Raw genomic sequence first — 24613 nt, 5'->3', positions numbered from 1 at the left:
CCTATAATTTCTGTTACTGAAAATTAGAATACCGAGCCCACCCCATACAGGGGAAGGCTAGATAAAGAGCATCTAGCAGTGAACCAACATACTTTTTTAGACAGGTGATCACCTAAGCAACACTATGCAGTGTTTGTCTACTAAAGATGAGAAGACTGGCGTGCCAGCCTTAAGCAAAAGAGTGTAGCAGCTAAAGGCGTGTTGAGGGCTACAGCCGAAGAAGAAATGGCCAGGTTCAAGCTGCTAACTCCTCTCCAACTATCTTCTTTCCTTTTTTCCTACTATCAGAGCTGCATGTGGGTATACAGGAGACTCCCTAATGCTCCCTGTCTGCCAGTTTGTCTTGATAGTTTCTATGTTTCCTGCTGTTTTTCTTTTTGTGTTTATATATTTTTTATTCTAGTTCACCATCCTGGGAATAAAATAAACCGCTCTGATTCCAGCTCTTCGATTTCCAGTCAGTCTCCCATAGGTTGGCTTTTAAGCTTTGTCCCAGTTCCCCCCAGCCCACTGAGAATGGCTTTGCTTCTTAAACAATAGCACTTCTTGGCTCTGTGGTACCTGCTGCCTTTATGAATGCTTTGAAATAGCCAAACCATAGCTTTTCTAACTATTAAAAGTTGACAGAGCTAAAATACTCTTACTGAAACAATAGAATATTTTGAATTTCTATTTGACAAATACTTATAGTCTGTGTCACATTGTTACAAGCACTTTACAAATAACATATTTACACATCTGTAAGGTGTAGATACTATTATTAACAGCATTTCAGAGAATTTGAAAGCATGAAAAATCTTGCCTCGGGACAGCCAGCTAAGAACTGGCAGATGCAGATTTTCACAGCCAAGGCAGTCTAGCACTAGAGTAATAGACTTCCAACCAAGAGACTGCTTCTCTGAAGCTGACAGACCCACTCTTTTTGTATATATATTACAGCTTCAGCCTGCATTAATTAGATTACTAAAGCATACTTATAAACCTAGCAGGAGTGTTTACAAGATAATTATGTAACTTATTTGGAAGTGACTTACAGTCATGCTCTGAAGCATTGGAGAGCACATACCTAAGACTTACCATATGAACTCAAATAGGCAGATAAGGAATTCCTCTTTAATTTATTCTGCATTTACTCAGTAAAGCACAGTAATAATCTTTCACTAAAGAATAGGGCTAGACAGTGATGCACCTGCTACAGCCCACATGTTACATACAATGTGCAGGGACCCTGGTTCAAGCCCAGGTCCCCACCTGCAGGGGGGAAGGAAGCTTCACGGGTGGTGAAGCAATGTTGTAGGTCTCTCTGTCTGCCTGCCTCTCTCTCTCTCTCTCCCTTTCATGCTCCCCTTTCCCTCTCAATTTCTCTCTCTATTCAAAATAAATAAAATTAAGAAAGGAGAACATCAACAGAAAAGAATAATAAAGACAACTTTGAAAATACATTTTGTGATAAAACTTGAACAGGTTTTACCAGTTTTAAATTTTAAATATTTTCAAACCAACATCCTTGACTTAAAAGTCCTATTTCATTTTAACACATCACTCAGTAAAACATTTTTCCTTTGCAAATCAGTGAACAAAGTCTCACTTTTTCTGTCATATATGATTGAACTACACAAAAGAGATGACGCATGTGACATTTTGGTATCTTTGGTCGCCTGTTTGTTGCCTGCTTGTCTTGCTCTGTTTTCCAATGACGTTATGCTGCTGGCCAAGGAGAATACTGCTTGCTTTGTCTTTAATATCTAAATATTGGAATGTCAAGGAAATTTGAGAGGATCATAATAGTACTTTCTATGCAACGTAGTACCTTTTGCCCAGCATTTCTTGGCTGTATTCAAGGTAAGGCTTTCATCTGTGCCTCTCCAAAAGGACCCTTCCAGACTTCAGTAATCATCTCTGTCCTATTGTTTGCTAAGTCACAAACTCCCCAGCTGTCTAGAGATGGAAAGTGATAGACAAAATGAGCTACTTCTAATCAAATTTTTAAAATAATGATGCCAGGAGATGAACACTTAAAGGGATGGGGTGGATGTGTTAAATGAAAGAGCAAGAGAAGTTATCTATGTTCTCTGAAGGTTTCTGTGACTTCTAGAAACACCGCTTGGGGCAAACTCTCTATACATTTGTATTTCATTTCCTTGGCTTTCTGGAGCATTAAGAATGTTATATCAAGGGTAGTACAAAGTTTAGGGCAAGTATGTAATACCAGTGTGCACAGTCATCCTTTTGCACAGCTGTTTAAATGGGTGAAAGAGGGGCCAGTGGTGGTGTACCTGGTTGAGTGCACATGTTGCAATGTGCAAGGACCTGGGTTCAAGCCCCTGGTTCCACCTGCAGGGGAAAAACTTTACAAGTGTAAACCAGTGCTGCAGGTGTCTCTCTCCCTCTCTGTCTCCTCCTCCCTCACAATTTCTGGTTGTCTCTGTCCAATAAATAGAGAATTAAAAAATTAAAAAATGAATACATGGGTGAAAGATCTCTAACTGAACATTGCTCTAGCCAAATGTAAAAAATGAAAATAATCATCTAGATAGGTTTCTGATACTGCCAGAATTGGAATTTTCAGTTTCTGTATTCATTCATAACAAAGAAAATCATGATATTTTGGGTGGAGATTAAAAAAAAATGCCCTGGGTGTTGGGTAGTGACACACACATTGTCATGCACAAGGACCAGGCTTCAAATCTCCAGTCCCCACCAGCAGGGGGTAAGCTTCCTAAACTGTGAAGCAATGCTACAGGCATCTGTCTCTCTCTCGCCTCTCTCTCTCTCTCTCTCTCTCTGGGTAAAGACAGCCAGAAATAGGGAGGCGGGGGGGGGGGGATGATTGAGAGGGAGAGAAACAGAGAGACACCTGCCGCACAGCTTCACCACTTGCAAAGCTTTTCCCCCTGCAGGTGGGGACCGGGGCCTCGAACCCCAGTCCTTGCACACTGTAACGTGTGCTCAACCAGGTGCACCACCACCTGTCCCCCCCTTTTCTTCTCTTTTCATATATATGACATACATATATGTAGATGTATACTTGTCCATTTTTCCTCTCAATTTCTTTCTGTCTCTATTAAAAAGGGTGGGTGGGAAGGTAGCTGCTGGGAGTCATGCAGGCACTGAGCCCCAGCAGTAGCCCTGCAGGCAATAAAAACAAACAGAATGCTCCTCTGCACAATGGCTTGCCCAGTCGAGCGCGTGCTTTCCCGTGTGAGAATCAGGGCTTCTAGCCACCAACACCGTTTGGGAGCGCTGTCTACAGCACCAAGGGTGGCCTCTGAACTCTGGGACAGAGCTCCGGTGTTTCCCCTTCTATCTTTCACTCTCTGTATTTTTGTATCTGAAATTAAAGGGGGGGGAGGTAGGCCAAGAACAGTTGTGTGAGACTGAGACCCTGGTTACAAAATAATACTAACAATAAAGATGCCCTTACAGTTACCCTAGGGTACTGTGTATGTTTTGAACATTAGGTTAATTGTTCTTCTATTTGGAAGACTTTATGCAGATTTGTAATGGTACAATTTGGCTTATATATGATTTTTTTAATTTCTCTAAATGATAAAAGTTAAAGCTTTTAATAAAAAACCACATATAGGGGAGTCGGGCTGTAGCGCAGCGGGTTAAGCGCAGGTGGCGCAAAGCACAAGGACCGGCATAAGGATCCCGGTTCGAACCCCGGCTCCCCACCTGCAGGGGAGTCTCTTCACAGGCGGTGAAGCAGGTCTGCAGGTGTCTATCTTTCTGTCCCCCTCTCTATCTTCCCCTCCTCTCTCCGTTTCTCTCTGTCCTATCCAACAACGACGACAACAACAATAATAACTACAACAATAAAAACAACAAGGGCAACAAAAGGGAATAAATAAATAAAATAAAATATTTAAAAAAAAAAAACAAAAAAAACCACATATAGGGGGCCCAGCAGTGGCACACCAGGTTAAGCGCACATAATACGAAATACATGGGTTCCGGTTCAAGCCCCCGGCTCCCACTTGCAGGGGAGTCGCTTCACAAGTGGTAAAGCAGGTCTACAGGTGTCTCTGTCTCTCTCCCTTTCTGTATCCCCATCGCCTCTCAATTCCTCTCTGTACTGTTCAAAAAAATGGCCCCAGGAGCAGATGATTTATAGTGTAGGCACTGAGCACCAGCAAAAAAAAAAAAAAAAAAAAGACTATATATAACATAAAATATGTTAATCTTAATCATTTGAAGTGTATACTTCAGTAATATTTAGTGCAGCTACATTCTTGTGTTGTCATCATCACCCGTCCATAGAGCTCTTTTCATTTTGTGGAACCAAAACTATTTGCAACTAGTAAGCCTATTCCCACCAACATCAAAAGCCAGTATCAGGCAATTCCTTGGAAAGTGATGGCCTTTTTGGTGGCTGAAAGCATGGACTTGAAATGGCTGCCTTCAGGGTCTGACCTTTCCATGTGCAAATTACAACAGCAGAGATGTTTCTATCTGTCAAACTCGCACATTTCACCTACACACATGTACATATTACTTGTTTTTGCTTTTCTTCCTCCCTTCTCTTCTTCTTCTGCTGTCTACCACATAATAATCGTTTGGCCAGAGTGAAATGAGTGAAATGAGTCAAAGACTTTGATCCATTACTTAGGGATTGTGTATTGAAATAAAATTTTTGATTGTGGTTCATGAGCATCAAAAACCTTCAGTGCTGGGGCCAGGTGGTGGCGCACCTGGTTAAGTGCACACATTACAATGTACAAAGCCATGGGTTCAAGCCCCTGGTCCCCACCTGCAGGGGGAAAGCTTCACAAGTGGTGAAGTAGAGCTGCAGGTGTCTCTCTGTCTCTCTCCCTCTCCGTATCCCTTCCTGCCCTCTCAATTTCTCTCTGTATCTATCCAATAATAAATAAATAAAATAAAATAACAAAATCCTTCAGTGCTATGACCAGGTGGTGGCAGAATACATAACACATCAGACTCTCTAGTATGAGGTCCCAGATTCAGTATCCAGCCAGGGTAATGCTGGGCTCCTCTCACTCTTCTCTCTTACAAATAAGCAAATCTTTTTTTAAAAAAAAAAAAAGTGTGCTTTTTCTCCCCAGCAAATCTATTTGTAGAAATTTGTCCTAGAGAAAAATAGCATAATGGTTGTGCAAAGAGACTTTCATGTTAAAATCTCCAAGGATTGTAATGGTGCAATTTGGCTTATATCTGATTTTTTAATTTCTCTAAATGATAAAAGTTAAAGCTCTTAATAAAAAACTACATATAGGGGGCCCAGCAGTGGCTCACCAGGTTAAGCCAGAACTGAGCAGTGCTGTGAAACTGGGGTGGGGGGACACAGAGAAAGAGAGGGAAGAAAGAATGAAGGAATTAATTTATCATAAGGGAACCATCATGAATATGCACAAAACTTTGGTTTTTCCTTTTTCTTTCTTTCTGATAGAGGGTAAAAGAGAAATAGGGAGAGACAGGAGGAGAGACACCTGCAAGCACTGCTCCACTATTCATGAAGCAGGGGACTTAAGAGTATGCACAAAACTTTTACAAGGATCTTATCACAGTGTTTATATATGCTTTAAAATTTGTAACTAAAAATGTGAATTGGTTGAATAAATTGGCATCCATATGATGAAATACTATTTAGTAGCTACTTGAAATCTTGAAGTCATGTAGAGTAATATTCCTGGTGGTTTTGTATCTAAAAACCTACTGGGCCAGGGAGACAGCATAATAGTTCTACAAAAAGATCTTTATGGTTGAGACTCAACTCCTAGATTCAATCCCCAGCACCACCATAAACCAGAGCTGAGCAGTGTTCTGCTAACAACAGAAAAAAGATGGCCACCAGGAGCAGTGGATTCATAGTGCAGGCACTGAGCCCCAGCAATAACTCTGGAGACAAAAAAATAATAATAATAAGTAAATAAATATGTACATACATACAGCACAAAGAACATTCTTAGTGTAGACAAAAGAAGTAAGTACTGTGGTCTGGGAGGTGGCGTAGTGGATAAAGCATTGGACTCTCAAGCATGAAGTCCCAAGTTCAATCCTCAATAACATATGTACCAGAGTGATGTCTCATTCTTCTCTCTCCTCCTATCTTTCTTAGGAATAAATAAAAGCTCCCCCACCAAAAAAAAAAAAAAAAAAGTAAGCACAGAGGTCCAGAAAATAGATGGGTAGAAAGTGAATGCCAGGGAATGAACTTGAGTGGTATGTTTTATTTATGCCCAAATAGGAGGAAAACAGCCTAGTGTTACAGGATCTATTAAATATTAGGACACTAGACAAGAACTCTTAGATAGCAGTCAGTCTGATTCCCTTCTAGTGAGCCTGAGGGAACAGGAGTCCAAAGCAGGAAGTATCCCAGTTGGCAGTAGACACATACATACACACACACACACACACACACACACACACACACACACATACTAGTGATTTAATAATTATTAACAAAATTATAAGGTAACGGGTATAATTCCATACATTTCCCACCAGCAGAGTTCTATGTCTATCCCTGCATTGAGAACTTCCCTATTCTTTATCCCTCTGTGAGTGTGGACCAAAATTCTCTTTTTTTTACCAAAGCACTGCTCAGCTCTGGCTTATGGTAGTGCGGGGGACTGAACCTGGGACTTTGGAACCTCAGGCATGAGAGTCTCTTTGCATAACCATTATGCTATCTAACCCCACCCAAGAGCCAAAATTCTTTTTTATTCATTTTTTCATGTTTTATTTTTTGTTATTGGAGAGAGACAAAGAGAATTAGAGGGAAGAGGAGATGGGGGGAGATAAGAGACACCTGCAGCCCTGCGTCACCACTCATGAAGCTTCCCCCCTGCAGATGGGAACCATCTTGGACCTGGGTCTTTGCACACTGTAGTGTGTACACTTAACTAGGTGTATCACCACCCTGCCAAAAGTCTTTATGCTGTGCAGAAGGTGGAAGGTCTGGCTTCTATAATTCCTTCTCTACTGGACATGGATATTGGTAGGTTGATTCATACCCCCATCCTGTCTCTATCTTTCCCTAGTCTGGTAGGGCTCTGGAGAAGTAAGACTTCAGAACACGTTGGTGAGGTCATCTGGCAACAAATAGCTAAGTTGACCTTTTTAACCTGATACTTAAGATCACTACACCAACATAATATATTGAGAGATTGGACCACTCATGCATTCTGATTCTATCAACTCTCCTCAAATTCCTTGAGCATGAAAATCAATAGTAAATCAATTAAAAATATATATTTTTAAATACTTTCATCTATTATTAGATAGAAATTGAGAGGGCAGGGGGAAGATAGAGAGACTTGTAGCACTTAATTCACCACTTACGAAGCTTTTCCACCTGCAGGTGGGGACCAGGGGCTTGAATCTGGGTCTTTGTGCACTGTAATGTGAGCACTTAACCAGGTGCGCCACCACCTGGACCCCCAAAAGAATCGTATTTAAAAAAATTCTGGGAGCCGGGCCCATGTGGCACAAAGCACAAGGACCGGCCTAAGGATCCTGGTTCGAGCCCTGTCTCCCCACCTGCAGGGGAATTGCCTCACAAGCAGTGAAGCAGGTCTGTAGGTGTCTTATCTTTCTCTCTCCTTTGTCTTCCCCCTCCTCTCTCCATTTCTCTCTGTCCTATACAACAACAATGACAACAATAATAACTACAACAATAAAACAAGGGCAACAAAAAGGAATAAATAAATAAAATTAAAATAAAATAAAATTCCTTGAGTAGATGTGGGGTTGAATAGATGAGAAAGTAGGTAAATTACCTACACTCTAATAAACTTGTAATTCCTGACCAAGGTATAAAATTCTATTACAGTGGTCCGGGAGGTGGCGCAGTGGCTAAGGCACTGGACTCTCAAGCATGAGTTCCTGAGTTCAATCCCTGGCAGCACATGTACCAGAGTGATATCTGGTTCTTTCTCTCTATCTTTCTCATTAATAAATAAATAAAATTTTATTACAAAGAAGAATGACAAGTATTTTTGTTCATAAAATTTCCTTTTCCTAGATCCTTTAGCACTTCTGTTTAGAGCTAAGAAGTGAACAGTTTAGTATGGATGTGGGGTTAAAAAAAAATAGGTTATTGGAAGTCGGGCGGTAGCGCAGCGGGTTAAGCGCAGGTGGCGCAAAGCACAAGGACCGGCATAAGGATCCCGGTTCGAGCCCCGGCTCCCCACCTGCAGGGGAGTCGCTTCACAGGCGGTGAAGCAGGTCTGCAGGTGTCTGTCTTTCTTTCCCCCTCTCTGTCTTCCCCTCCTCTCCATTTCTCTCTGTCCTATCCAACAACGACAACAACAATAATAACTAAAACAATAAAAAAAAACAAGGGCAACAAGGAATAAATAAATAAAAATAAATATAAAAAAAATTGTAAAAAAAAAGGTTATTGGGAGTCGGGCGGTAGCGCAGTGGGTTAAGCGCACATGGCACAAAGCACAAGGACTGACTCAAGGATCCTAGTTTGAGCCCCCGGCTCCCCACCTGCAGGAGAGTAGCTTTACAGGTGGTGAAGCAGGCCTGCAGGTGTCTTATCTTTCTCTCCCCCCCTCTGTCTTCCCCTCCTCTCTCCATTTCTCTCTGTCCTATCTAACAATGACATAAATAACAACAGTAATAACTACAACAACAATAAAAAAAACAAGGGCAACAAAAGGGAAAATAAATATTTTTAAAAAATTTTTAAGTCTTAAAAAAAAATAGGTTATTATAATAACTTCTCAGTGAGAAGTAATGTTTGAACATACTCCAGAGGAATTATTTCCTTTAGTTTAGTACCCTCCCCATTTGATATTTTTGTTGTCTATTCTTGATATCTTCTGACAAAAATCCAGATTTTTATATAACAATCTGATATCTCCAGAAGGCCACAGGAAGCACCTCGTGGTCCTTAGTGCTGCTTTCGGGTTCCTTGTGCCATGACAGTCTTTTCACTTATACTGATTCCTTCAGCATCTTGCTGCTTTCAGGTTGTGACTTCACGGTTTCTCCTCACTGGCAAATTTCTTGCATGTTCTTAATCTTTCTCTCTCTCCTCCCACATGTTTACTTCTCAATGATTTTATCCTGGTTTTTTATACTGTCGTGAGTTTCCTGGACTCCTTTCCTTGGGCTTAGTACCAACTAAATTCAAATAAAAGGGGTGGGACATTGCCTATGACAATGAGGGGTTTTTCTTCATATTCCATTGACCTGCATCCTGTAAAAAGTATGCATGTATTGTGAGAGAGAGAAGAGAGTTTGATTTAACCTCAGAGGTTTTCTTGTAAGAGCTGCATCTGCTTTTCCTGACCAGTTACAATGTGCTTGCCCCAGGGACAGTAGCCTGCAAGATCAGGACATCAGATGGGGATAATATTTTATACAGAAACTCCTTATAGCAAATCATAGCTTATTAGTGTGTCTGCTATGGGTGAAAGCCATGACAAGGTTGATAAATCATGAATTTATCTTTTTTTTTTGGGGGGGGGGCACCAGAGCCTCATAGATTCAAGGCATGTGTTATACACTAAGCTACAACTCTTGTCTCCTAACTTAAATCTACTTTCAAAGAATTTGCAGATGATTCTAAATCTTTTGCTCATCTAATTTATCATGGGGTCAAGCAGCTGTGTAACTATCAAATATGTGTTTTCAAAGGTTAGATGATAATCCTGTGTGTATGTGTTGCCTTTTTAGCACGAGGTAGAACTAACATCGAGCTCAGAGAGAAGTTCATCCTGCCGGAGGGGGCATCCCAAGGGATGACCCCTTTCCGATCACGAGGCCGAAGGTCCAAACCGTCTTCCCGGGCAGCTTCCCCTACCCGCTCCAGTTCAAGTGCTAGTCAGAGTAACCACAGCTGTACATCCATGCCGTCTTCTCCAGCTACACCAGGCAGTGGTACCAAGGTATGTAGAGACCTCCATTGTGACCTTCTTCCTCGCTTCCAGTTTTTCAGCTGTTCATGGTTCGATCTAGTCACTGAAAGGCTCCAGTAAGGAGAGCAAAATGAAGACTTACAGACCAAGCCTAACTAGATGAAGCTGACAAAGCCCCTGTGGTACTCAGATACAGGGCCTTTAAGAAGACTACTGAAAGGTAGGGTAGATAGCACAATGGTTATGCAAGGAGACTCTCATGCCTGAGGCTCCAAAGTCTGAAGTTCAATCCCCAGCACTACCATAAGCTAGAGTGGAGCAGTGCCCTGGTGAAAAAAGAAAGAGAGGAAGGACTACAGAAGACTACATTTATTAAAAATTTATACTCGGGCCATTAAGTCAGCTATTAAATGCTTTTTCCATGTATTTCCAGTTTAAATTTGAGTCCATCCAAAGTTTCTGAGTTTGAAAATCCAGGCAGTTTGGATGCAGCTGGAGCTAACAGATAAGTCTGTTGATGTGACAGGTTCTATATGAAGAATGCTGCTGCCTTTCTGCCTAGTCTCTTTTATTCTGTTGTATTAATGCACATTTTATTTTGTTTTCTGTTCCTTTAAAATTTAGTGTCTTCTATTTATTTTTTATTTTATGTTCCCAACTTACTCCCTTTCTGTCCCATTTTCAATTGTTCCCATCCTTCCCTCTGGATTTCCGTTTCACAGACTCCACTTCAGTTCTCTCGCTGTTATGACAAACCCTGGTTGATAAACAGTAAAGCTGGCACCCCTGTCAGGGACAGCCATTATCCTGACCTCCAGCTGCCCAGCCCCGAGGTAGAGTATGGCTTTGCTGACTAAGGACACAGTCAGGACAAGGCCCTCGCTAATGCCAAGAACTTAACTGGCTACTCTTCTGGACACAAGTCTACACTCTTTTCTATCTTTGTGGTGCTTGCTCTCACAGCTGATTGATCTAATCAAGTGTTTTTCAGGGGTTTCTAACTCGGATTCACCAAAATTGGAGATAATTAAGAGATGTCTAAAACTGGCTTGTTTTAATGGTCTTCAGAATGATATTTGTTCTGGGCAATAAACAGTGGTCATTCCTGGTGATTTGTTTATTGGTAGTGTTTATAACCAGGCCTCTTAAAGTCTCCAAATGTCAGATGGGATGGACGAGTTATGAACACTTGAAATTCAGCTATAGCGCATGATCAACAGTGTTCTATCTTTGCTTAGAACAGAAGAGTAATTGGCACCCCCTGCCCTAAGCCACACCCCAGGGTGGTAGGTATCACCACACTGGTCAGAGGCAAGGGTGCTGCATACTTCAGCCAAGCACAGTATCAGTGAACACTGCTTTAAGGCTCAGATTTTACTTGCGAATTTTTGACCTAAGCACTTGGGATTTTGTGCTTGATTTGAATGCACATGCCAGCAGCTAAACATGTTCAAGTGCAGTCATTAAAGTGCCTGAGTACTTTTGGAAGAGCAGTGTTTCAAAAACAAAACAGAGACTAGTGGCTTGTCTGATAGAGTACAATTTGCATCTAGCTCCTGCTGAGAAACATTGAGTTCTTGTGCCTCAGAAGTTAGTACTTCTTTCAGTTACATAAAGCCAAACAAAGCATGAGGTACAAGAAGCCAATGCCTGCGAAGGGACTGCTGCTTTGGGATTTACCTCACTTCACACTAAAATTCCAATTCAGCAAAATACCTGGTTTGGAACATGATCTGGGAACCTATTTCTACTAAAATCCCAAAACTCAATTTGCATGTCTTGCCTTTTCTTCTCCCCTAATGGCTCCAGTTTCATGAATGTCTGAAAGGTTCTAAAATAAGTAGTAGTAATTTTTTAATTACAAAATGCCGATTCTCATAGGATTCTGATTTTTTTATTTTAACTTTTTCATTTTGAGTTTCTTACCTTGTTTTTGTTTTTGTTTTTAACCTGTTGGTGCTCCACTGCCAGGCCATGTCCTGATGTGGACTCCCTGGGGACCCTGGGCCTGCAGTCTTGCCAACAGCAGTGCTCACCAATGGAAGCTTCTGAAACTGGTGCTCTTCCTCCTGTGTAGGCCAGGAGGGTTTGTGCTTGAATGTTAATCACTTTCTGTCGCATTGGCTTTTCTTTATAAAGTGATGAAGTATACATGAAACATAATAAATGGGTTGCTCTGTTCTCCGATTTGTATAATCATCTTAAAGGTTCTGGAAAACAATTGACAGCTCATTTCAAAGAAAAATTAGAAACACACAGCTAGAATAGCATACTAGAAAACACACAGCTAGAATAGCATTAGTGAAATTTGAAACGGATTTCTTTTTTATTTTTATCTTTTTCTTTATTTGATAAGACAGAAATTGAAAGGGGTGGATAAAAAGGGGGAGAGAGAGAGACAAGAAAGATATCTGTCTCACCAGCATCCCCCTGCAGGTAGAGATTTGGGGCTTGAACCTGGGTCTTTACTCATGGTTAATGTGTGCACTTAACCAGGTGTGCCACTGCCTGACCTCCTCAAAACATATTTAAAATACTGTCTCCAAATTGCCTGCTTGACTAAAAACACTCAAGTTTTCAAATGTTACTGCTACTGGTAGCAATAATACCAAGCTCTTTTCCAGTTTAGGAAGTACTTCTACACTGAATCAGTTATTCATTCAAAAAAGGTTTTTTGTTTTGTTTTATTTATTTATTTTTATTTGTTTTTAAGGTTTGTTTAATAGGCAGTAGAGAGTTTCACATACTGGAGAAAGATGCAGAAACCAGAACCCACTGTGACAACCCATTGTTCCCACTAGGGACCAAACTGGCATCTTCAGGCATGCAACTCTGCCAACTGAGTTATTTTGTAGAGTCCATGCTTTAATGCAGGAGAGAGTGAAAAACAGGTCTATTGCAGGGAAATGAAGCAGGGACAGAGAATAGGAAGCTTTAAGCAGTTTTACTTTTGAAGTGATCTGATAGGCCATTTCAGCTGAAGAAATGAGCACACAGAGTTGGAAGTAGGGCTGCAAGGTCAGCCTGGCAGAGTAAATAATGTAGCTTAACAAACAGAGGAACAACCCAGAGGCTACTGTGGTGAACTGACTGAGAGGAAATATGGAAGAAGTGGAATAGAAAGGGAATATCTGTCCCTGATTTCCTGGTAGTAAAGACAGATGTTAATTTAGACAAGTTACAAAGCCCAGATCTAAACCCAGGGTTCTGGCTCACCTTCAGATTCTTGTTCCTGACATCACACTCTCACTCTGCTACTTCTCCTAACCATTTAGTTAATCCATCAGTCAAGTGTATATATTTGCATTTTACCAATAAGGAAATAGACTAAAAGATGATAAGTTGCTGCACTTACTCAGTGGTAGAAATTGGGAGTAAGATTTGTATATCCATACTAAGTACCTGGTGTGCCCCATAGTAAATATTGGGGGCTGGAATTCAAATTTCTATCCCAAAGCTTTGATATTTAGAATTTTTTTCCATAGTCATGCACCACATTTGTTTATTAAAAATAGTCTAGACTTTTAAGTTTGAGGGTATATTTTCCATTTCTAATAGAAAATTACTCAGTGAGGTCGAAGTTTTTGGAAGACATTTCCAACTTTTAAGTTAGTACAAAACCTTTATTTTGGAATCATGAGAATACATAGTTGATATTTCCACAATAAATATTTGTTTTCCTGAACTTTTAATTTTCTTTCAATAAATTAAATATAAAAAAGCTGATGTGAACCTTTTAAAATTGAATTTCTGTCAGAGATTTTGCCAAGTAAATAGTAACTTTTTTTTTTTAAGGTTATCCCATCGACAGGCAGCAAGTTGAAACGACCAACACCAACCTTCCATTCCAGTCGAACATCCCTTGCGGGTGATACTAGCAATAGTTCCTCCCCTGCTTCCACAGGTGCCAAAACTAATCGGGCAGGTAAGTACCTATGCTACCTAATCAGGTGTGATTCCCGAGAGAGAAACTGGCAGGCTTTGCTGACCTTCCTGTAGTTCTTGTCTCTACAACTAGCTCACGCCTTCCCTTTTGAGGGTTTCCATGGCCAAAGCCAGGCCACCTGTTTTGGATCAGAATTGATGTGAAAGAATGTAAAAAGAGGGAGGGTTCAGGTAAGTCCTGCAACATGATGGCAGAGAAGGACCTAGTGGGGATTGAATTGTTATGTGGCAACTGAAAAATGTTGCACATGTACAGACTACTGTATTTTATTGTTGACTGTAAACCATTAACCCCCCCCCCATAAATAAATAAAGAGAAAGAATCTAAAAAGAAGAAAGAACCTCCTCAGGGGCCAGGCACACATTTTCTTGTGCAAGGACACAGCTTCAAGCCCCCAGTGCCCAACTCCGGGGGGGGGGGGGGGCTTCACAGGTCACAGGTGGTGAAACAGTGCTACAGGTGTCTCTTTCCCTCTGTCCTCTCAGTGTCTTTCTATTCTAAAATAAATAAATAAAATAAACCTTAAAAAAAAGAGCCTCTTGAAGTGGAACCTTCGTCAGAAGCCCAGCCAGTGTTGGTGGCAGTTTGATAGTAATTTTTCCAGCATCCACATTTATTATCTTTGCTGGTGAGCTAAGAAAGGTAAGGTAAGGAAAACATCTATTCACCTACTAGTGTTCATCATGGAAACAGGAATTTGATTCATTCTCTGACTCTCTCTTTCCCGTCACCATCGCTTTGCCCCCATTCTCAGTCTGCTTATGGTTTTCCAGGCTGTCTTCAACGCCAAGGCAACTGAGCATTCTGCTTGATTCCACTGTTAGAGCTTAAAAGTGACAATGCTGCTGATAGAAGCTCTTTGTAATCTTCACAATACAGGATTCTCAAGTAGAATCACAAAGCCAGAAAGAGAGTTCAGAGACTTCTGTGCAGATGAGACTGAGGTCCAGAAAGACCACTTTATTTATTTATTTTTTTATTGGGGAATTATTGTTTTACATTCAACAGTAAATACAATAGTTTGTACATGCATAACATTCCCCAGTTTCCCATTTAACAATACAACCCCCACTATGTCATTTCTCATCCTTCATGGACCTTTATTCTCCCCATCCACCCACCCCAGAGTCTTATACTTGGGTGCAATATGCCAATTCCATTTCAGGTTCTACTTGTGTTTTCCTTTCTGATCTTGTTTTTCAACTTCTGCCTGAGAGTGAGATCATCCCATATTCATCCTTCTGTTTCTGACTTATTTCACTCAACATGATTTTTTCAAGATCCATCCAAGATCGGCTGAAAACAGTGAAGTCACCATTTTTTACAGCTGAGTAGTATTCCATTGTGTATATAGACCACAACTTGCTCAGCCACTCATCTGTTGTTGGACACCTGGGTTGCTTCCAGGTTTTGGCTATTACAAATTGTGCTGCCAAGAACAGATGTGTACACAGATCTTTTTGGATGGATGTGTTGAGTTCCTTAGGATATATCCCCAGGAGAGGAATTGCAGGGTCATAGGGTAGGTCCATTTCTAGCCTTCTGAGAGTTCTCCAGACTGTTCTCCACAGAGGTTGGACCAATTGACATTCCCACCAGCAGTATAGGAGGGTTCCTTTGACCCCACATCCTCTCCAGCATTAGCTACTGTTACCTTTTCTGATGTATGACATTCTCACAGGAGTGAAGTGATATCTCATTGTTGTCTTGATTTGCATTTCTCTGACAATCAGAGACTTGGAACATTTTTTCATGTGTTTCTCAGCCTTTTGGATCTCTTCTGTGGTGAATATTCTGTCCATGTCCTCCCCCATTTTTGGATGGGGTTATTTGTTGTCTTGTTGTTGAGTCTGGCAAGCTCTTTATATATGTTGGTTATTAAACTCTTATCTGATGTATGACATGTAAAGATCTTCTCCCATTCTGTGAGGGGTCTCTTGGTTTGGGTAGTGGTTTCTTTTGCTGTGCAGAAGCTTTTTAATTTGATGTAGTCCCATAGGTTTATACTTGCCTTAGTCTTCTTTGTAATTGGATTTGTTTCATTGAAAATGTCTTTAAAATTTATGCGGAAAAGAGTTCTGCCAATGTTTTCTTCTAAGTATTTGATAGTTTGTGGTCTAACATCCAAGTCCTTGATCCACTTGGAATTTACTTTTGTATTTGGTGAAACGCAGTGATTCAGTTTCATTCTTCTGCATGTTTCAACCCATAGTTTCCAACACCATTTGCTGAAGAGACTCTGCTTTCCCCATGTAATAGTCTGGGCCCCTTTGTCAAAGATTAGATGTCCATAGGTGTGGGGCCTCATTTCTGGGCTCTCAGTTCTATTCCACTGGTCAGTGTGTCTATTCATGTTCCAGTACCAAGCAGTTTTGATGACAATGGCCCTGTAATACAGTTTGAGATCTGGTAGTGTGATGCCTCCAGTTCTGTTCTTTTTTCTCAAGATTGTTTTGGCAATTCTAGGTCTTTTCTGGTTCCAGATAAACATTTGTAACATTTTTTTCTATTCTCCTAAAAAATGTGCTTGGGATCTTGATGGGGATAGCATTAAATTTGTAGATGGCTCTGGGTAATATATTCATTTTGATGATGTTAATTCTTCCAACCCATGAACATGGACTATCTTTCCACTTCTCTTTTTCAGTTTCTTTGAGTAGTGACTCATAATTTTCAGTATACAAGTCTTTCACTTCTTTTTTTATTATTATTTTATTTATTTTATTTATTTATTCCCTTTTGTTGCCCTTGTTGTTTTTTTATTGTTGTAGTTATTATTGTTGTCGTTGTTGGATAGGACAGAGAGAAATGGAGAGAGGAGGGGAAGACAGAGAGGAGGAGAGAAAGATAGACACCTGCAGACCTGCTTCACCGCCTGTGAAGCGACTTCCCTGCAGGTGGGAAGCCGGGGTTTGAACTGGGATCCTTATGCCGGTCCTTGTGCTTTGCGCCACCTGCGCTTAACCCGCTGCGCTACAGCCCGACTCCCAAGTCTTTCACTTCTTTGGTTAGGTTTACTCCTAGATATTTTATTGTTTTTGTTGCTATAGTAAAAGGAATTGATTTCTGGATTTCAATTTCTTCTAACTTAGTGTTTGCATAGAGGAATGCCACTGACTCTTGAATGTTAATTTTGTAGCCTGACACCTGACTGTATTGCCTGATGATTTCCAAAAGCTTCTTGCTGGATTCCTTAGGTTTTTCCATGTATACTATCATGTCATCTGCAAATAAGGACAGTTTGACTTCTTCTCTTCCAATCTGTATCCCTTTAATTCCTTGCTCCTGCCTGATTGCTATGGCAAGAACTTCCAACACTATGTTAAATAGTAATGGTGATAGTGGGCAGCCCTGTCTAGTACCTGATCTGATTGGAAATGCTTCCAGTTTTTCACCATTGAGTATGATGTTGGCTGTAGGTTTGCTATATATAGACTCCACTATCTTCAGGAATTTTCCATCTATTCCCATTTTTTGTAGTGTTTTGATCATAAAGGGATGTTGTATTTTGTCAAAGGCTTTCTCTGCATCTATTGATATGACCATGTGGCTTTTGGTCTTGTTTTTGTTGATGTGGTGGATCACATTGATTGATTTACGTATATTAAATCAACCTTGCATGCCTGGGATAAACCCCACTTGGTCATGATGAACAATCTTTTTGATATACTGCTGTATCCGGTTGGCTAGAATTTTGTTCAATATTTTCGCATCTATGTTCATCAGAGATATTGGTCTGTAGTTTTCTTTTTTGGTTGTGTCCCTGTCTGCTTTTGGTATCAGGGTGATGTTGGCTTCATAGAAGCTGACAGGGAGTATTCCAGTGTCTTCAATCTTCTGGAAGACTTTTAAAAGTAGAGGTATTAGTTCTTCTTTGAAGGTTTTGTAGAATTCATTTGTAAAGCCATCTGGTCCAGGACTTTTATTTTTGGGGAGATTTTTGATAACTGTTTCAATTTCATTAGCTGTGATGGGCCTGTTCATGTTATCCACTTCCTATGGACTTAGTTTTGGAAGTTGGTAGGTATCTAGGAAATCGTCCATTTCTTCCAGGTTCTCTAGCTTGGTGGCATATTTCTGCCATGTCTGTTGTGATATCTCCTCTTTCATTTACTATCCGATTTATTTGGGTCTTCTCCCTTTTTTGTTTTGTGAGTCTGGCTAAAGGTTTGTCGATTTTGTTTACTCTTTCGAAGAACCAACATTTACTTTTGTTGATCTTTTGTATGGTTTTCCTATTCTCAATGTTATTTATTTCTGCACTCACTTTAGTGATTTCTGTCCTTCTGGTTGCTTTAGGGTTCCTTTGTTGTTCTTCTTCTAGGTCTTTAAGATGTGCAATCAGGCTGTTTATTTGTGCTTTTTCTTGTTTCCTAATGTGTGCTTGTATAGCTATGAACTTCCCTCTTTGGACTGCTTTAGCTGTGTCCCAAATATTTTGATAGCTTGTGTCTTCATTTTCATTGAACTCTCGAAACATTTTGATTTCTTCCTTGATTTCCTCTTTGACCCAGAAGTTGTTAAGAAGTGTACTGTTGAGCTTCCACATTTTGGGACTGTTACTAATCTTTTGTTGATTGTTAAGTGTTAGTTTAATTCCACTGTGGTTTGAGAAGATGCTTGGGATGATTTCAATGCTCTTGAATTGGCTGATGCTGTCTTTGTGGCCTAACATATGGTCTATCCTTGAGAATGACCCATGTGGATTTGAGTAAAATGTGTATTTCAGTTTCTTGGGATGAATGACTCTGAAAATGTCCAATAGTTGTAGTTTATCTATCTCTTCATTTAGCTCCCTTATGTCTTTATTGATTTTCTGCCTGGATGATCTGTCAAGTTGAGAGAGTGGGGTGTTGAAGTCCCCTACTATGATTGTGTTACTGTTAATATGTTGCTGTAGCTCTTTCAGTAGAAGTTTGATGTATTTAGATGGCTTCTCATTGGGTGCATAGATGTTAATAATTAAGTCCTCTTGATTGACTGATGCTCTGAGCATTAAGTAGTGTCCATTCCTATCTTTTTTAATCTTATCTATTTTAAAGTCTTTCATGTCAGATATGAGAATAGCTGCTCCTGCCCTTTTTTGTGGGCCATTGGCTTGTATGATAGTTTTCCATCCTTTCACTTTAAGTCTGTGTTTGTCTTGTTGAGTTAGGTGGGTTTCCTGTAGACAGCATATTGTTGGGTTGTGTTTTCTGATCCATCTTCCTACTCTGTGTCTTTTAATAGGTGAATTCAGGCCATTGACATTTATTGATATCAAAGATTGAAGATATTTTAACGCCATTCTTGTAGAGTTTTAGAGTGTTTTGATATATGTCCTATTTGTGGTGGTCTGATTGTTTATAGGAGACCTTTCAGAACTTCTTTCAGGGCATGCTTGGTGATGGTTGATTCCTTCAACTGTTGCTTGTCTGAGAAGGTTTTGATGCTTCCATCTAGTCTGAATGACAGTCTAGCAGGATATAGTATTCTTGGCTGATAGCCTTTCTCATTGAGTACTCGATAGATATCTTGCCATTCTCTTCTGGCCTGTAGTGTTTGTATGGAGAAGTCTGCTGCTAATCTTATGGGTTTTCCTCTGTAGGTGACTCTGTTTTTCTCTTGCAGCGTTGAGGATCCTTTCTTTATCCTTATTCCTTTCCAATCTAAGTATGATATGTCTTGGTGTCTTTAGGTCTGGGTTAATTCTGTTTGGGACCCTCTGGGCTTCTTGAATCTTTATGTCTTTTATGTTGTCTAGACTAGAGAAGTTTTCAGCTACTATGGCCTGGAAAATGCTTTCTTCCTCTCCTCTTTCTTCCTCTGGTATGCCAATAATGCGCATATTGTTTCTTTTGAAGTCATCCCATAGGACTCTGTTGTTGTTTTCAGCATCTCTTAATCTCTTTTTGAGATCTCTTACTTCTTTTTTAGTTGTCTCTAATTCATCCTCAATCTTGCTAATTCTGTCTTCAGCCTCATAGATTCTATTCTCTCTGCCCTGTACTGCTTTCTGGAGTTCATCTATTTTGTTGCCCTGCTCTGATACTGTTTTAGCTTGTTCAGCTAGTTGCATTCTTAGCTCAGTGATTTCAGCTTTCAGCTCTCTAATAACCATGAGATAATTAGTATTTTCTTCCATATTCTCATTTGTTGTTCCTGCATTTCTGATTACAATTTTTTCAAATTCTTTACTCACTCCTGTTATTATTTCCTTAGTTAATGTTTGGATGTTGAACTCGTTATTTTGTGCTTCACCCTCTGGAGGACTTTTATCTGGACTCTTGTCCTGGTTGGATTCTCCAATATTTTTTCTTGTTGTTTTAACCATTTTACATATTATGTTATGAGTTCCCTTTATCAGTACTTTTCAAAGTATTGATCACTATTGCCTGGATTGACTTGTGTCTAAGTAAGTTAATTAAAGGGTTCACAGTGGTGGAAGTTAACAGTTATTTCAATCCCTGAGTTGGAGCTCAGTGGTTTAAAAGCCTCTTTTTTTTTTTCCTTCCCTGTAGGCTATGGGAGCCTGAGGGTTTTTAAACTATCAATAGGTTTCTTAGCTTAATCACTGACTCCTGACCAAGAGATAAAGCAGGGTGTGGCAGAGATAATCCAGTGGCTATGCAAAGAGATTTTCACAGCCCCTCAGCTATGCCACTGAGGTAAAGGTCTTCTGAGTTTCCTGGTTATATCTCTGTCCCCTGATGTCCCTTCCTGTCGCTGCTCCAGATTCTGAGGGTAGTAGCAATGGAGACTCAGAGTTGCACTTGGTGAGTCTCTGGGGAGTCCTCTCCTCCCTTAAGCTGTCCCCTTGTTGGTGGAGCAGACTGGAGGTGGTGTCTCAACTGATAAACTGCTGAACTGTTAGCAGTCACTTAATCTCTCCTTAGGCTCCTCTCTCCTCTCTGTCACCAGCCACGCGTGTTCGTACTCACCGGTGATTTACTGGGTTCCTGTGGTCATTCTAGTCCTGTCTTGTTTCGGTCCCGGGTGGTCTCCTTTGGTATTCCTAGTTGAGGAGAGGAGAGGAGGGGAGGGGAGGGGAGGGGAGGGGAGGGGAGGGGAGGGGAGGGGAGGGGAGGGGAGGGGAGGGGAGGGGAGGGGAGGGGAGGGGAGGGGAGGGGAGGGGAGGGGAGGGGAGGAGAGGAGAGGAGAGGAGAGGAGAGGAGAGGAGAGGAGAGGAGAGGAGAGGAGAGGAGAGGAGAGGAGAGGAGAGGAGAGGAGAGAAAATGATCTGCTGCTCGTAGCTCTGCCTCCGGAAGTCGAATCCAGAAAGACCACTTTAGGTCACACAGCATTTCAAGTGGTATTAAGATGAATATCCTGACCTCTGGTCTCATTCTTTACTCCTTATTCCCCCCCCCCCCCATGCTTTCCCTATTAAATCTGCTGCTTTATTCTTTGAATTCCAGATCCTAAAAAGTCAGCCAGTCGTCCTGGGAGTCGGGCTGGGAGTCGGGCCGGGAGTCGGGCCAGCAGCCGGCGAGGAAGTGATGCCTCTGACTTTGACCTGTTAGAAACACAGTCTGCTTGTTCAGACACTTCAGAAAGCAGCACTGCAGGAGGTCAGGGCAATTCCAGGAGAGGGCTCAACAAGCCTTCCAAAATCCCAACTATGTCTAAGAAGACCACCACTGCCTCCCCCAGGACTCCGGGTCCCAAGCGATAACACTGTACAAGCACCCCCAAGCCTCTATCCACTCTGACTTCTGCTCCATACATTGGGTGTATATTTATTCTGAATGGGAAATGTTATATTGTTAAAAGTGTAAAAGAACAATTGTGTTATGAAGCTGCCTTATTTTTTTTTCTTTTTGTAAGTTACTATTTTCATGTGAATATTTATGTAGATAAAATTTGCCTCCTGGTAACCCTGTAATGGATGGGGCCCAGAAATATTTGAGAAAAACAAGTGAAAAGGTCAATTGCAAATGTGTATTAAAAAAAAAAAAGCCTCTAAATAGGGATTCTTCTCGGTGCAGGGTTGTAAACCTGCTTTATCTTTTAGGATTATTCCTAAATGCATCTTCTTTATAAACTTGACTTGCTATCTCAGCAAGATAAACTATATTAAAAAAAAAAAAAAAAAGACTTTTGCAGTGTTCAAGGAACTCTTTTTTTGTAAATCACAGACACCTCAATTAATGTAAGGACAGAGGGGAGGGCACCCCTAGTTGCTTTTTCCGTTGTTTTTAATGTTGTGTAACTTTAGCTGACGAGAGGGAATCTCATCTAGATGGCCTTTGCATATGACACAGCAGAAGGGGTTCATTGCAATACTGTCTTTGAAAATTGTTTCAGTACTGGGTGTTTAAAGACAAATAGCTGCTAGAATTCAGGGGTAAATGTAACTGTTCAGAAAATGTCAGAACATTGGGGTTTTTTTTTTTTAAGAGTCCTGGTTTGTAACTTCTATCCATTCTGGCCACCAATAACTCATGTTCACCGGGACCCAGGCCCTTGGCACGGGGGCACTCCTTGGTGGTGTTGTGAATTATAGACTTTATCTACATTTTTTCCTGCTATTTATTAAATGGTCGATCAACTTCTCAAAAATTGAGGAATGAATTCCACAAGCCTATTCTAAAAGTGCAGACATGAGACAAACACTTGCTCATCTTTTAAAGGAGTTCACCAGCACACTTGTTAACAAGTCCCGTTTGCTTCTGTCTTTTTTTGTGTGTAATAAAGTCAACTGACCAAGTGACCATGAAGAGGGGCTGTCTGGGGCTCCTGTTTTTTAGCTACTGTTCCTCTTCAGCTCCGACCATGTTGCTGTGTGATTATCTCAATTGGTTTTAATTGAGGCAGAAACTGAAGCTCTACCAATGAACTGTTTAAAAACAAGACACACTTTTGTATTAAAATTGCTTGCAGTAACAAAAATTTTGTATTTCCTGATTTTCCTTCTAAACAGTTACCTTATCTATATCATGTTATTCTGGGGTATGAATGTGTTTAAATACTTAAGTGCATTCATTATTCAACTCAAAATATCAGGATAAATTATGGAGCTTATTAATAGATTTTTTCCAGTTGATTTTGATCTTGTTAATTTAACAAGACAAGGCAGCAAAGAAAATAATCAGGTATTGCTAACATAAATTCATAGCATATCTTCTCCACTTGCATTAGTAAGCAAATTTCAGTATGCAAGAAGATCATTAAAAATCATGAAGATCGGGGGTCGGGCGGTGGCCCAGTGGGTTAAGCGTATGTGGTGCAAAGCGCAGGGACCTGCATAAGGATCCCGGTTCGAGCACCCGTCTCCCCACCTGCAGGGGAGTCACTTCACGGGCGGTGAAGCACGTCTCCAGGTGTCTTATCTTTCTTCTCCCCTCTCTGTCTTCCCCTCCTCTCTCCATTTCTCTGTCCTATCCAACAACGAACAACATCAACAATGGCAATAATAATAACCATAACGAGGCTACAACAACAAGGGCAACAAAAGGGGAAAAAATGGCCTCCAGGAGTGGTGGATTCATGGTGCAGGCACGGAGCCCGGCAATAACCCTGGAGGAAAAAAAAAAATCATGAAGATCCTAGAGTCTGAGAGAATACAGCCAAATTCCCACATTATGATAGCATTTTTAGAGATAGAAACAAAAGTGGTCATCATATGTAGACAGATGGGAGAAAGTAAAATTCTCATTTGCCTTTTTGTCACAGAATGGGTAAATGACAAAGACTGAATCTAATTCCTGACTCCCTATTCAAGTCTGGTACTTTCATTTCCTCAAGTGCCTAGTTGGCTTTATAATAATTAGAACAGCTAGATATTAACTATTTTTTTTTTTACCACTGGAGTTATCACTAGGGCTCAGTGTCTGCTCCAATGGCCATACCCCCCCCCCTTTTAAAATGTTTTATTCTCTTTTAATATTTATTTTCCCTTTTGTTGCCCTTGTCTTATTGTTATTGATGTTGTTGTTGAATAGGACAGAGAGAAGTTGAGAGAGATGGGGAAGACGGGGAGAGAAATACAGACACCTACAGACCAGCTTCACCGCCTGTGAAGCGACTCCTCTACAGGTGTGGAGCGGGGGGGTGGGGGGGGGAGTGGGGGGGGGCTCGAACCGGTATCCTTACTCTTGGTCCTTGCACTTTGTGCCATGTGTCTTAACCCACTGCACTACCGCCCAACTCCTTCCCATTTTTTTCTAATGATTTTTATTAGGAAAATACATATTTTTTTGCCTCCAGGGTGATTGCAGGGGCTCAGTGCCTGCACTATGAATCCATTGCTCCTGGATGCCATTTTTTCCTTTTGTTGCCCTTGTTGTTTATTGTCATTGTTATTGGATAGAACAGAGAGAAATTGAGGGAGGAGGAGAAGATAGAGAGGGAGAGAGAAAGACACTTGTAGACCTCCTTCACCACTTGTAAAGCAGACCCCCCGCAGGTGGGGATCAGGGGCTCGAACCCAGATCCTTGAACTTGGTAATATGTGCGCTTAACTGGGTGCATCACTGCCCAGCCTCAAAGTCAGCATTCTTGATCATGAGACAATTGTCTTTCTTTTTTAAGATTTTTTTTATTAATGAGAGGAGAGAACCAAAGCACATGCTATGTCAGGGATCAAACTCAAGACCTCTTGTTTGCAAGTCCAATGCTTTTTCCACTGTGCCACTTTCTAGGCTGCTAGGCCATACCCTTATGATATAGATATTTAATAAGATGTATACATGTTTGCCAAAGTAACTGTTGTGTACATTAGAGAAATCTATAGCCCAGTTCTTTTTTAAAAATATTTATTTATTTTCCCTTTTGTTACCCTTGTTGTTTAACATTGTTGTGGTTATTAATGTCGTTGTTATTGGATAGGACAGGGAGAAATGGGGAGAGG

At 40.8% G+C, this 24613-nt stretch overlaps 1 protein-coding gene across 3 annotated transcripts in view; it reads left to right on the top strand.

Annotated features, from left to right (window-relative positions):
• The window catches only part of MACF1 (microtubule actin crosslinking factor 1), a 434870-nt gene extending 412217 nt beyond the window's left edge, over positions 1-22653 (top strand). For 2 of the 3 annotated variants that reach the window (XM_060206158.1, XM_060206157.1), the window contains exons 97-101: positions 404-472; positions 9655-9866; positions 10559-10669; positions 13632-13761; positions 21180-22653. In XM_060206158.1, the coding sequence (XP_060062141.1) occupies positions 404-472; positions 9655-9866; positions 10559-10669; positions 13632-13761; positions 21180-21436 (779 nt within the window). In that variant the 3' untranslated portion in view covers positions 21437-22653. The remainder of the gene's footprint in view (positions 1-403; positions 473-9654; positions 9867-10558; positions 10670-13631; positions 13762-21179) is intronic. The other variant, XM_060206159.1, reaches the window with a different exon arrangement.
• The last annotated feature ends 1960 nt before the right edge of the window (positions 22654-24613 follow it).

Source organism: Erinaceus europaeus, chromosome 13 (genome assembly GCF_950295315.1).
Source record: "Erinaceus europaeus chromosome 13, mEriEur2.1, whole genome shotgun sequence".
Classification (NCBI taxonomy): domain Eukaryota; kingdom Metazoa; phylum Chordata; class Mammalia; order Eulipotyphla; family Erinaceidae; genus Erinaceus; species Erinaceus europaeus.
Note: the sequence above shows the minus strand (reverse complement) of the source record. Positions and strands in the feature narration are given on the sequence as shown.